The sequence below is a fragment of the Colobus angolensis genome, unplaced genomic scaffold, assembly GCF_000951035.1.
Source record: "Colobus angolensis palliatus isolate OR3802 unplaced genomic scaffold, Cang.pa_1.0 Scaffold7, whole genome shotgun sequence".
Taxonomy (NCBI): Eukaryota; Metazoa; Chordata; class Mammalia; order Primates; family Cercopithecidae; genus Colobus; species Colobus angolensis.
The window spans coordinates 1,335,527-1,349,560 of record NW_012120709.1 but is presented as its reverse complement, the minus strand read 5'-3'; the positions used below and the strand labels follow the sequence as shown (position 1 = coordinate 1,349,560).

Genomic DNA, 14,034 nt, shown 5'->3' with positions numbered 1-14,034 from the left:
TTAGCCGGGCGCGTTGGCAGGCGCCTGTAGTCCCCGCTACTCGGGAGGCTGAGGCAGGAGAATGGCGTGAACCCGGGAGGCGGAGCTTGCAGTGAGCCGAGATCGCGCCACCGCACTCCAGCCTGGGTGATGAGCAAGACTCCATCTCAAAAAAAAAAGAAAGCTGAGGATTACATAGGGAGAATCTCAGCTGTGATCTAAAGACTATGTTTACATAAAAAGCAAAAAGTAGAATGGTGGTTTCTAGACCTGGGGGCAGGGAGAAGTAGGAGTTGCTGTTCAATGGGAGTAAAATTTCAGTTATGCAAAATGAAAAAGTCCAAGCTCTTCTGTACAACATCGTGCATATAGTTAACAATACTGGGGTTGTACACTTAATTTAAAAGGGTAAACCTTGAATGTTATTTATTTATGTATTTATTACCACAAGAAAGAGAAAGAAGGAAGGAAAGTGAGCGTGCCCTTGATACTTTTCTGGGGACTGTAATGTAAGCAGAAATTGTAACAAGGGTCCTTGGAACTGGCTGTTAATTTTTTCTCTTCCTAATTTGCCCAAATAGGACGAATAGGTTGATTGGTTGAGAGCATTTCTGCAATTACACTAAAATGCTTGGTTCTAGGATTGAGTAGATGTGACCATCAAATGAATAACTCTGCGGAGCAGTCATTTAACATTTCAAAAAGGTATAAAAATGTCTGAAAATGCAATTTTAAAAAAGCGAAACCAAACAAGTCCAGAGCAGCACTGTCCAATAGAACTCTCTGCAGTGGAAGATGGAAATGTCTGTACTGTCCTGTAGAGTACATGTGGCCCTCTGTGGCTACGGAGCACCTGAAATGTGGTTAATGTGGCTGAGAAATTGTGTTTTTAACTTTATTTAATTTTAATTCATTTAAATTTAGCCATATGTGACTGATGCTTACCATGTTGGGGAACGTAGGTCTAGAAACTTCAGGAAAACTAGTATGAGTGAAGTAGGAACGTGGTCCTTGGACATTTGGGATTTGAAAGAAAGGCAGGGGAAAGGCATTATGATTTGACCGGAACTCTAGCTTATAGTCTTATCTTAAAAAAAAAAAAAAAATCAATCTTTTGGATATAGTCCTGTCCTATTTTTTTATATTTGATCTTACTGACTTTAAAAGCATGCAGAGATAGAAAAGTGGGTGGAAACAAATTTTCAGAATGAAATGTGTTTAGAGTAGAACTTATGAACTGCTTTGATCATTTTTAAAGTTGTTTTTCACCTTCGTGTGAATAGACAGAGCAGCCAACTGAGACAATACAGTAGTAGAGTTCTTGCCAGAAAAGATTCTCCTTATGCAGAAACTAGGCTGATCATTTCAAAAATGGCAACATTAAAAAATATAATTGAGGAAGAATACATGATGGTAAAACTTAAAAATTGTGTTAGTTTTCTTTTATGTTTGGTATATAAACAAATATTTTAGGTCAGGCCATATTTTATCTCTCCTGGACTATTACCAGAGCTTCCCAGCTGGGATTTTTCTCTCTCAGGCCCAGGGGCTACATCACCCTCAATACTATTAAAAACACAGATCTGATCACATCTCTGCTTAAGAACTTTTTACTACAAATAAGCATACAATAAAATGCTTCAAACACATTTTTGGATGCTGCTTTTTAGTTTTGAAATTAGTGAGTTAAGTGGACATTTTCTCAGCCGATGAAAATAAAATTGGTAAGACATTTTTGTTAGTTTAGCATATGGGCAGTAAGCAACAAGAAGTTTAAAGATATTTATAACCCAAACCATAGTAAGTCCACTTCTGGGAATCTTCTGAAAGAAACTATCATAAACACCACAAAATATGTCCCAACTGTCTTTATATGAAGGTGTTCATCACAGAGTTGCTTATAATAGTGAAAACTGTATATAACTAAAATATTCAACAGTAGGAAAATGACTAAGTAAATAATTGCTGAAATGATGTCTTCTTTCATCACTTTTTATATGCACCTGCTATGGTATATGTCATATGTCGTATAGTTGGTTGTATGCATTCTGCCAGTCTAATTCTTATTTGTGTCCTCACTGTGCCTAGCACATTGTTAATGCTCAATTAATGTTTGCTAAATAAATGAAAAAAATCAATGTTGACACAAATGAAATTGAGTTTAAGTTGCTTCTTTTCAATTGCTAAACACTTAAGAGATGTTATATTCATTTAAATGCAGTATCTTTCAGTTCCATTTATAATGAAAATGTTTTTGCAGATTTAAATCTCTCCTGTTCTGGAAAATATTTAAAATAATAATACAAAACATTTAAAGGTAAATTTAGTTACTAACTATATCAAATTATGATTTTATCAACAAATTTAATAAATCATTCTTTGTTTCCAAAATCCCATTGTCCATCTTAACATAAAAGAGTTTATATTTTTCTCCCGCTACATGTTCTGTAAATTTTGTCCTTTTTATTATTTAAAGATATCGACATCTCCCTGTTGAAATATTTTTCCTCAAACCTCATAATCGTAATTTTTCCTCATAATCACTTTTTCAGCTGCTTTGTTCATTTGAAATGAATAGTTGTCCAGAAAATTGCTTTTCATATACTATTGCATTAAGTTTTTTGTTGTGATGGTTTTGTGAGATGAGGTCTCACTCTGTCACCCGGGCTGGAGTGCAGTGGTGTGATTGTAGCTTACTTTAACTGTGTAGTTCATTGAGTTATAGAGACAGCGTTCGAAATTTTTTTTGTCTATATCTTATGGAGGCTGGCAAAAGGAAGAAACTTGTAATTTTCCTTCAAATTCTTTCTGGTTAAGTCTAGATTTGGTTGACATAGACAAGAAATACCAATATTGGAATTCTGACTTCATCCTCTTAACTTGCAGTCCTCCAGTGTACTTGACCAGGAGACTGAGGCCTTTGTCATCATTTTGTAAATATAACCTAGATGCCTACTTATTTCTGAAAATGTACCAGGTTAAGAGTATTATTGTTTAATTTATTTATTTCAACAGGACCCCCAAAATTGATGAAGATTGTGTGCAAAGCTCATGAGGGCAGAGAGCATATCTGTTTTCCTCACCCTGTATCCTCAAAGTCTATCACCGTATCTGATTAGGCTCTCAAAAAAATCATGTTAAATGCCTGACTGCCTACTTTTACCAATTTGTCTTGTAACTGCTTCCTAATGAAGTAAAGGATTTAAGAGATTTAAATATTTTGTGTTTGATAGGCTGTTTGATTGTAAGGACCAACGAAGACTCAGGTTACCTAGTAATGGGGGGAGAAAGGGAGGGAGAGAAGAAGGACCCTATTCTCTGATTCAAATTTTTATGACTTATATCACACTTAAATGAGGATACTAAAATATTTTTCAATTTTAAAAAGTTAACAAATTTTTAGAAACTTAAAATCAGCATTCAGACATACCACTGGCAGTCTGTCAGTTGTTAATACCACCAACAGAATAGCAAGTGGAACAATAAGAATTACTATGTTCTTCATTCCTTATATTGAACTAACCTCTCCTTTTCTAGTTTTTACATTTTTCTTAAAGTTTCAAAACTTCGCGTTAGATATGCTGATTGCTATTTTAGGGGGAAAAAACAGATTAGGTAATTGCTTTGGAGAGTTGTTAGGTAATCCTCTTTGGATTTAACCTTTTCTTTAGTTTTCAAATTGATGTCTAACAGTGTACTACTATAAAACACTATTTTATTATGGAGGTTAATGGTTTTCAGGTATGTCAAATATGGGCTTAAAGTCTATGGTGTAGACTATGACTAAGGGATATGACATTTTGAGGAGACTATGCTGCACTTAGCACTGTGGTAGGCATTTGCCCCATTATCTCATCCTTACAGTGGCCCTATGGGTTTTCTTTGATCAGAGACCCAACACTTATTCTGGTCTCACATAATTTTATTTAATTATTTATTCTATTTATTTTGGTACCTTAGCAATAAATGTGTACAAATTTAACATTTCTTAGAAAGTCATCATTAATAGATAAAACTTTTCTTTTAAAAATAGGATAAAAGAATCAGAGTATCTCAACCCTTGACAAGAGGACCAAGTGCCTTTATTCCAGAGAAGGAAGTAAGTTTATCTGTCTTAAAATATAAAGTATGATTTAAAAATAACTTAATTGTATCAAAGAATATCTCTTTTTAATATGGAAGTAGGAATGAATTTTTTTCTTGAGTTTCTTATTCACATGTCAGAACCATAGAGATACTTTCTTTTCAGCTTCACAAATATTTAGAAAGCACCGATTATGTGCCAAGCATTGACTTAAAGAAGGGACTAATAGAAATAGAATAATGCCAGATCATTGCCAGAGTCAACAGTTCTTTCATCATCAGATCACCTTTTTAGTGACCTTCCCACCTAAGTGCAAATCCAAAGTGACAATAACATTTTGGGAGCTCAGTGACAATAGCTGATCTGGGTGAGGACCATGCACTGGAGAAGCTGCCCTGCTTATGCCTTTTTTCCTCAGATAGCTTTATATGTATATGCCTACTACATATAAAGACTTCCTGAAGCACAGTCATTTTTCACAGTATATATTGGAGGATAATCTGGTTTTTAGGATCTATTGCATCATATGAATCTATTAATATATCTTAGGCATCCAGTTAGAAGAAACTTCTGCTGGGGAAAGCAAAACAAAAATAACAAATATTCTATTTCTAATTATATGTGGTTCATCTGGATCCCATTATATTTGTAACTATCTTGGTCCCTGTAGTTGACAAAATGGTGGAGAAGTGAGCAAATCAAAGTATACTTGACTCCATAATGAGTTACACCATTGTAATTAACATTTCCTCACAATTTATACTTTTCAAACATTGTATTTCCTTTGGGGTTAAATTTCCCTAAGTCAATAGTACCTTTGTATAATGCGTACTTATTTTTCAGACTGTGAAGCCAGCTCTGAAGAGTAAACAATTTCTTAACAGCAGTGTGGATGTTTGGAAAGACTGTTAGTCTGGGTGTTAGGGAATCTGGATTCTAGACCAGACTCTGCTATTAATAAAGTGCATGAGCTTGAATTTAATCTTAAATCTGTTTCCTTATCTCTAAAATAAGTCTAGAACTCCAATTCTGAAATACAAATAAACAATGAACCACTCCTAGAATTATGCAACTCATGTCCATTAGCTCCAACAGTGTTCAGTCTTTCTACAAGGTGCTAATAAACTCTTAACACCTTCAGAGCCAGTTCTTGGTGTGATGCCCAAACTGTCATTGTGTATGAAGCTATATATAAATAATCTATTTTTGAGACAACTCTTTTGATTTCCTAGGATGAAGAATGTCCATTTTAATAACTTGCCTTGTTTTTAGTAATTATTATTGTTAGGCTCAAAATAGGAATGACAGTATTCTAGTGTCCTCGTTAATTTTTCAATTAACACTTTTCTACAAATTATTACATATTCCTTTGTCCCTGAAAAGATTTCAGAAAGCTTTTTTTACGTTGAATCACAAAAGCAAGCAAAGGATTAGACTGAAAATATTTGTCTAAAAATGATGTGCTTATCTTCATAGGCTAATAAATGAAATTATAAATGTATGTAATCAGATGCTGCTGCTTGTGCTTTACCACACATTGGTGTGACAATGGCCAGGCAAATGGGCCCTGAAAAATCTGCCTAATATGCCTAGCAAAACAGATGGAAGCTTCTTTTCTTCATTTTCGTAGCTGTGTGTATAATGTTTGATAATTTAACATTTGTTGTTTAATAAATTGTGGTACCAGAGCCAAAAATGACTGGTGCTTTCTTTTTTTATTTCTGTTTCCAGTATGAGCAATTGCATAATTTTGTGTCTGTTAATATCAAATGAATATTCATTTGCTTCAATAGTGGCATAATTTATGTAAACCAAGGGTGTATTTATGGCTCAATAGTCATTTTGTTTTGTGTTTCTTGGTTATAAGGTTGTCCAAGCAAACACAGTGGATGAACGTACTAACTTTCTTGTGGAAGAATACTCTACATCCGGTCGTCTGGACAACATCACACAGGTCATGAGTTTGCACACTCAGTACCTGGAGTCTTTCTTGCGGAGCCAGTTTTACATGTTGCGCATGGATGGTCCCCTTCCTCTACCATACAGGCACTATATTGCAATAATGGTGGGTACTTATTTTCCTATATTCACATAACACCTTCCTCACTTATTCTTTCTCCCTTCCAAAATAGGTGTGTGTGCATGTGTGTGTATAGAGCTAAGTATAATTTATGAACATAAGAATTGAAGAAGCCTATGGCCTTTTGGATACCAAGTTTCTTGGATACATTTGGAATATGTTAAGCCACTTAATGCACTGAATGTTTCTCATTTAATTTTCAGTAAAATCATTTTTCATAATCTCTTACAAATAAAGATGCTTATAGCATGCAAAGTAATACCCCACAAGTTTTGTCTTTGCTCTTGATATCTTGTTTTTATAAAAGCACAAGTTTTTTGTGACATTTTTCTTAGTAATTTTATACATAAAGAATATCACTAATTTGGCCAAGTAAGAGGAAAGTATCAGTCAGCATTCATGGAGAATCTGAATGAGAGAAGAATTCTTGAATTGAATTATAACACTTCTAAGTATAGTTCTGATTACAAACTGGTTAACTAGTTATTCACAGGCAATAGAGGTCAGGGAGGAGAATTATAAAGTTGTGTGTGTGTTGGACTTTAATGGAGAAAAAGAACAACAAGAACATGATGAAAATGCTATATATGTGGAGAAGTTGGGGAAGAAACTGGGCTGACAGGGCTGGCATAACTAGCCAGGAGTTAGCAGATTAAGTTTGACCACGTTTGATTTGATTGTCTTTTTTATAGTCTTACTGAACTTTTAACAACAACAAAAAGCAACATTCCGTGTTTTATTGAATGATGGACCTCACTGAGGCTGTAATTTTAGCTTAAGGTTTTGATGACAGTAAGGCTGAAAGCAGACTTAGAATGCTTGTAAAATATGGAAAAATAAGATGTAGAGAATAGAAAGAATAAAATAATACTGTTTTACTGAGAAGCAGCCCTGAGGAAAAGAGAGGTCAATTGAGGGCTGATTCTGACTGCATAGGAAGAAAAGGGTCAGTGAGCTTCCATGTCATCTGAGTAGGAAGATGTGTACAAATATGACTGAAGTCACATTTATCTTAAAGAGGATAAGAGAAGTAATCAAATTAGGATGAATCCTGAGTTATTAGAATATAAGTTAATGAGATTTTATTATGTTTTAAGTAGAATGTAGTAGGTATATTTGTCATATTGAAATGGACCTGTATTTCCTATTCATAGCTAGAAAGTGGCTTAAGGTATACCAACTTCCAGACAAGGAAATGACTGGCTTCAGGTGATATTATTTGCTTATACAAGTAATCAGCTTCATGTATTGAATCTATTACATCTTTATGATGGATGTTTTAGAAAAGAGATTCTGTAAGAAAAGAGGTACTGGCTATAAAAATCATTAGCTCCATCTGAATTATTTGTTTAGAAATAGTGGAATGAAACTCTACTGTGATTCTTTTATCAATGAATGTTTTTCTTTGTGCTTCAGGCTGCAGCTAGACATCAGTGTTCTTACTTAATAAACATGCATGTGGATGAATTTTTAAAGACTGGAGGTATTGCTGAGTGGTTGAATGGTTTGGAATATGTGCCACAAAGACTGAAAAATCTTAATGAAATTAATAAGCTGCTAGCACACCGACCTTGGCTGATCACAAAAGAGCACATTCAGGTACTGATGTTTCTTTGAAATAAAAAGGAATTTGCTTAGGACTTAATTTTAAATATGTGTATATTAGGAACTTGGGACATAAATAATAGTGTCTTAATATGTGTAGAAAAGATAAGTTTAGAAAGTCAGTGGGTTTAATTTAAGCACAAATGAATACTTCTCCTCTTTAAGTAATCATTAATTATCTTGTACAAATACTTTGGTGAATGGCTATGAGAAAATTTCGTTTCTATTTTTAAGTAGTAGATAGACTGAAGAAAATACACTAGCATGATAGGATGCCTGGGATCTAGTCTGTACTCTGTTACAAGTTTGTGTCCTTTTAGTAAATTAACTTACTATGGGTCTCAATTCTCTCCTCTACAGAATGAGGGAGCTAGATTAAATGAGTTTTAAACTTTTTTTATAGTTCTAACATTTCATAAGTTTTAGATTCTCAAAAAATGATTTTGCAAATAAAATAGTGATTTGCCAGCTGGTGTGTGAATGCTTAAATGCCTTTTAAAACTAGAGCTTAGACGAGAAATAGAGTTGTCGTGATTAACTAAGAGTACTTGTATTTCTGAAGGTGCTTCCATCGAGGCCTACAGGGTGAGGTCATTATTCAATATGCTTAGCACTATTTTTGGCACATGGTAACTATTCAATAGATAGGAACTATCATCTAAATTATCAGTGGAAATCTTTGTTATTTAAAATATCTGTTCCTAATGCATAGAAATGTCCTTGGTTTTTGGATCCTCTTGTTAGACTACATTTTTGTTATTTGCCCTTTCAACCAATCATAGTGTTTATCAATCTGCATACTCTCAGATGTTGAAGAAGTATCTGGGAAACTGTGAAGCATGATGCTGCCTTTAGATTTATGTTCTGATTCGATAATATGTTAGCTAGATAGGGGAATTAATCATTGTTTTTAATGTCGTGTCTTAATTACTTTGTGCCAGATACTTTGGTGGGTAAAGACCCTGCCCATAGATTTGCTTGGAGTCTAGGGTAGAAGAAGAACAGGGTAATGACAGTAATCACAGCACAACAGTGTATGAATGTATGAATAAAGAGAATGGAACCAGAAAGTTTCTTTTCTGAAAGAGGTAACATTTGAGCTAGGTCTTGAAGAATAAGTGGGAGTTCTCAAGTAGAGCAGGGCATTTCAAAGAAAGAATAGAGTATTTAATATTATGGTATACTGGAAGAATAGCCAACAGTTTCAGATGATTGAAGGGTAGCGATGTTTATGTAAGGTGGGAACTGGGAAGAATTGAGATCATATTGTATGACCCAATGAATACTGTATTAAAGGATTTGTATTTTATTCTCAGAAAGTTATGGTCTTCAGGGTTATGTTATAGTACTCAGGAGGTACACAAGAAAAATTTCCAAAATATTAACAAAATATTTGTGTATGTGTGTATATTCTTATCTCATTCTTCTAAATTTTTGTATTTGTGTATTTTATGTTATTACAGTACACATATATATTCTATATAAAATATATTTTATGTGTATAAATTCACAAATAAATATACATAATATCTGGAGTTGGACGTTTCCCAACTGTTACTTTTGGAAGTACATTTGATCACAAGAACTTGGAGATCAACATGATAGAGAATCGAGAATCATTAAAGGTTTTTGTGCCAAGTTGTAATATAAATACATTAGGTGATTTAGAAGATGAATTACAGATTGTACAGACTGGAAGCAGTAGACCAGTCATAGTACTACACCTGAGAGGTGATTTTTTTTAAAACCATGGGAGAAACATAGGGTAAGATTATAGTAATGATTCTGCATGGAAATAAGTAGGACTTTGGTGACTGACGGGATGTGAGGATGGAGAAAGTGGGTGGGACAAGAGAATGACTAAGGTGTCCTTCTTCATGGCATGAGCTGCCATGAGCATATACAGGCTGACAACAACAAATAATGACATCCACAAAGTGATGCCCACTTACTAAAGGAAATACAGATCTGTAACTCAAGATAAAGTGTGAGTTAAAAGTAAAATTGGATAGTTGTTTACAGATAAGCAAAGGTCAGGTTGAAGTAATGAATGGCCCATCCAGGGAGATATTGCCCAAGGAAGGAAGATTGTGGATGGAATACAGCAATAGAGAAAAATCTTTCTCAGGGTAGCAAGTGTACTTCTCTCCCCAAAATGTGGAATTGTTGAAGTCAAGAGAGATTAATGTCAAGAAGGAAGAAAGTAAACAATGTAAAGTCCGCAGAGATCAAATAAAATAAGGACTAAAAAGAAATGGTCAAATTTGGCCATTTGGAAGGTCATGTGTAATCTTAGTAAATGTAGCTTCAGGAGTTTGTTTGAAAAAGAAACCAGACTGTAATGAATTTTTAAAAGTAGAAATGAATGTGAGGCAAGAAATTAGAGATAGTGAGTGTTGGCTGTCCTTACAGGTTTAATGATAATCCTGCAAAGATTAGTGAAGGCATTGTAAATTGTAACAATCCTTTTGGAAAGCTCTTTGGCAGTATTATTGAAATCATAAAAATATTAATACTCTTTGTTCTAAAAATCCCATTAGGAAATGTTTCTAAAATAAGAACAAAACTATAGTATGAAGATGCTGTTTATAGAAGCAAATAAACAAAACAAATTTAGAATATGAATAATGGTATAAGAAAGAAGTAGTTATATACCTCCATTGATATACAGGAGAGGCCTTGCTTAAAAATTAATATGACACTGTGGCCTCATGAAAAATGAACCTGTCAAAATGTCTGAAAATCAGAAAAATATAGGTATATGTGGTTATAACTATATAATTGCTTGCTTATAAAAAATAAAAGAAAATATGTAAAAGAGTGGTAGAATTTTTTTCAGTCTATATTGCAACCATTTAGTATATTTTGTGGCTACAAGGTTAGGTGCATACAGATGTAAAGCAAGTATATTTTTCTGGTGTATATTCTTTTATTATTAATTAATGACCCTCTTTATTCACATTATTACAGATTGTAATAATGATATTTTTGTCTTAAGGTCACTTTTTAAATTTTATTTTTTAATTAACAAATAATTGTACATATCCATTGGGTACATTGTGATATTCTGATAATATATAATGTACAATGATCAGATTAATTAGGATACCCATCATCTCAAACATTTATTATTTCTTTGTTTTGAGAATGTTCAATATCCTCCTCCTAGCTATTTGAAACTGTATGTTATTGTTAACTATAGTCATCCTACAGTGGTGTAGAACACTAGAATTTATTCCTTCTATCTAGCTGTAATTTTGTTCTTTAACAGATCTTTCCCTATCTCCCCCCACCATAGGATGATAGAATTTGACTGATTTTCTTTTCTTTTCCCTGAGCTTTTGGTAATATATGAAATTGTATATGGTGTGTAGTTAAATAAAGCAAAATAAAGCCGTTTTTTTGTTTGTTTGTTTTGGTTTGGTTTAGCCACTAAGTAAGCCAAATGAAAGTTCTAGATTTGGAAGGAGAGAAAGAGAGGGATGAGATTCCCCCTCACACACACCTCACACACACACACACACACACACAGAGTAAGAGAGAGAGAGAAAAAGGGAGAGAAAATGAACACCGATGGGAAAGAATGCCTGATGGATTAATTGGTGGAATTCACTCTTGGACAAAGTGGAGGAATTACTGATTTTAATGACTTCATTTGTGATCCCATCATTCAACTGGAGAGTCAAGTGAAATATGAAAAAGTGCTTGGAAATTTTAAAAATTCTTATTCAAATGTGAGGTATTATTCTATAATTTCTGTCATCTGCTGCAGGGTCTTTCTCCATTAGAAGGTATCTAAAGGATAACTGAAACTTGACTTGTTGAATTGGGGTTTTTCATGATTTTGTGAGATGAAGTTTCCAATACACCTTAAAACGAATGGTTTTGTTCGATAATCTTTAAAGTCCTATCAAGCTCCAGTGTTCTTTGATTCTCTGAAAGTATTTCATTAAAATAGCATACTATATAAAAAATGCTTTGGAAGCAGAAGATCTGTTATATAATAAGGGATTTAGAAGACACTACAATGTAATTACATTATTAGGTATGATAGTTTTAATGGAGCATTGGCCAAAATCATATTTTTAACATGTGAAACATTTTTTAAAGAAAGTTTTAAGTTTTGTTACTCTAAATGGATATACGAAAATTGGTAGATTTTCATTGAAATTGCTTTGTAGCATTCTAGAATTTTTATATTTGCTCTGATTTGCTTTCTCATTTCAGAAACTTGTCAAAACTGGAGAAAATAATTGGTCTCTGCCTGAACTGGTACATGCTGTGGTCCTCCTGGCACATTATCATGCTTTGGCAAGCTTTGTTTTTGGTAGTGGTATCAATCCAGAGAGAGATCCAGAAATCTCCAATGGATTCACGCTAATATCAGTCAACAATTTCTGCGTTTGTGATCTTGCTAATGACAACAACATAGAGAATGCATCTCTTTCAGGCAGCAACTTTGGGGTTAGTTTTCTTAGCTATTTTTCTTTACTTTTTTGCTTTGAACTTCTGATATTAAAAATATCTAGAGAGAATTTTTCTCCAATTAGATAGGATATTATATACTTAAAATATTTTTGCATAGTTTTTGTTACTGTAAAAATTTGGTATCTGAAGTTCTGATTTATTTTAAAGAGGCTTTTAAAGCAAATTCATATTACTGCAAATCATGAAGACTAAACAGTGATGCATTCTAGTGATCATAGGCTTTTAATGTTAGACCCTTTGGACAGTAGATCCCAAAACAATATACTTGTATGTATAAGATGCTGGAACAACCAATGGAAAACATATCTGACAGCAAAAAGTAAAACAATTGTGCTCCCTCATTTTTTAAGCTAAATTGTAATATTTAATGTATACCAAATGCTGGAATTCTAGATTTTATACACACACACAAACACACACACACACATATATACTTAGAAACTTTTATATTTATAACTGAAAAAAATCATACTTCTGAAAATGTTGGAATCTGTCATGATTTCCTTTAAAGTTCGTGAAAAACCAACTTAAGAACTTTGTAACTGTGCCTGTGCCACTGTACATAGTAAGGTGACATTGGGAGATGGAGATATTTACTGGAACACTTTTAGTATGAATAGCACCCAACATTATCTTATCTGGTTCCAGATTGTGGATTCTCTAAGTGAGTTAGAGGCCTTAATGGAAAGGATGAAAAGACTTCAAGAAGAAAGGGAAGATGAAGAGGCGTCTCAGGAAGAAATGAGCACTCGTTTTGAAAAGGAGAAGAAAGAAAGTCTTTTTGTGGTCTCTGGAGATACTTTTCATTCATTTCCTCATTCAGGTGCTTTTTTGTACTTTTTGCCTTTTAGTTGTTCTTAGAACCCTTGACAGAGCAACTTCAGTGTTTTCCATATGGATATGTAAAAATGATTCCGCTATCATCTTTCTCTTATTTAGTTCTCCTCTTCTATCTTACTGTCATGCTATTGCTTTCCCTCAGGCTGGTTCATCCTTGAATGTATTTCAGATTGAGTTGCGAGGACCTTTCAACTTTGTAGTTCACACTCTATCCTGGATAAAATGTTACTTAAAGCAGATCAGTTGCTTATAAAGTTAGATAGGCATATTTAATTTATCCTACTTTTGTGATTTTTTAAAATGATAAGTGAAATATTGTTTCAATAGTTAAAATTTTAAAAAAAACTTTGCCTTTTTTGTGAGTGGGGTGTGTGGGAAGATTATTCTCACACTGCTGCTTTTCCAGATTAGTTCTAAAATTACACTGCACTTGCATTTACATTTCTTTCGAATTCTATAAAAATGTATTATTTAGGTCATTTTCTTTGATTGAATTTGGAGGAATTCATCCTGTGTAAAAGCTGAGATTCTTTGCTGTAGTCCTGAAAACAGTTTTTCTAACACTCGAAGAGACTGAAATAGGAGGGAAACTTTTCAATTACAACCAAAAAGATATTGAGCACCGCATAGTAAATGATATTAAAATAGCATAGACTCCTACAAAGCTTAAACCCTTTAAAAGTAATCCATCTGCATAACTTTTTTTTTTTTTTTTGAGACTGAGTCTCCCTCTTTCACCCAGGCTGGAGTTCGGTGGCGTTATCTTGGTTCACTGCAGCCTCTGTCTCCTGGGTTCAAGCAGTTCTCTTGCCTCAGCCTCCTGAGTAGCTGGGATCACACATAACATAACATATTTTTAAAAAACAGAGTTCTGTTGATCTAAAAGAGCTTCAAAACTACTGCCTGTCTTAAAACTCATTAATCTCATAAATTTTGAGAATTGTTTCAGCCCTAACTT

At 33.7% G+C, this 14,034-nt stretch overlaps 1 protein-coding gene across 2 annotated transcripts in view; it reads left to right on the top strand.

Moving 5' to 3' along the window:
- SESN3 (sestrin 3) overlaps positions 1 to 14,034 on the top strand; it is a 59,179-nt gene that overhangs the window by 34,948 nt on the left and 10,197 nt on the right. The window contains exons 2-6 of one of the 2 annotated variants that reach the window (XM_011926585.1): positions 4,013 to 4,078; positions 5,931 to 6,128; positions 7,560 to 7,742; positions 11,976 to 12,212; positions 12,885 to 13,059. In XM_011926585.1, the coding sequence (XP_011781975.1) occupies positions 4,013 to 4,078; positions 5,931 to 6,128; positions 7,560 to 7,742; positions 11,976 to 12,212; positions 12,885 to 13,059 (859 nt within the window). The remainder of the gene's footprint in view (positions 1 to 4,012; positions 4,079 to 5,930; positions 6,129 to 7,559; positions 7,743 to 11,975; positions 12,213 to 12,884; positions 13,060 to 14,034) is intronic. The other variant, XM_011926586.1, reaches the window with a different exon arrangement.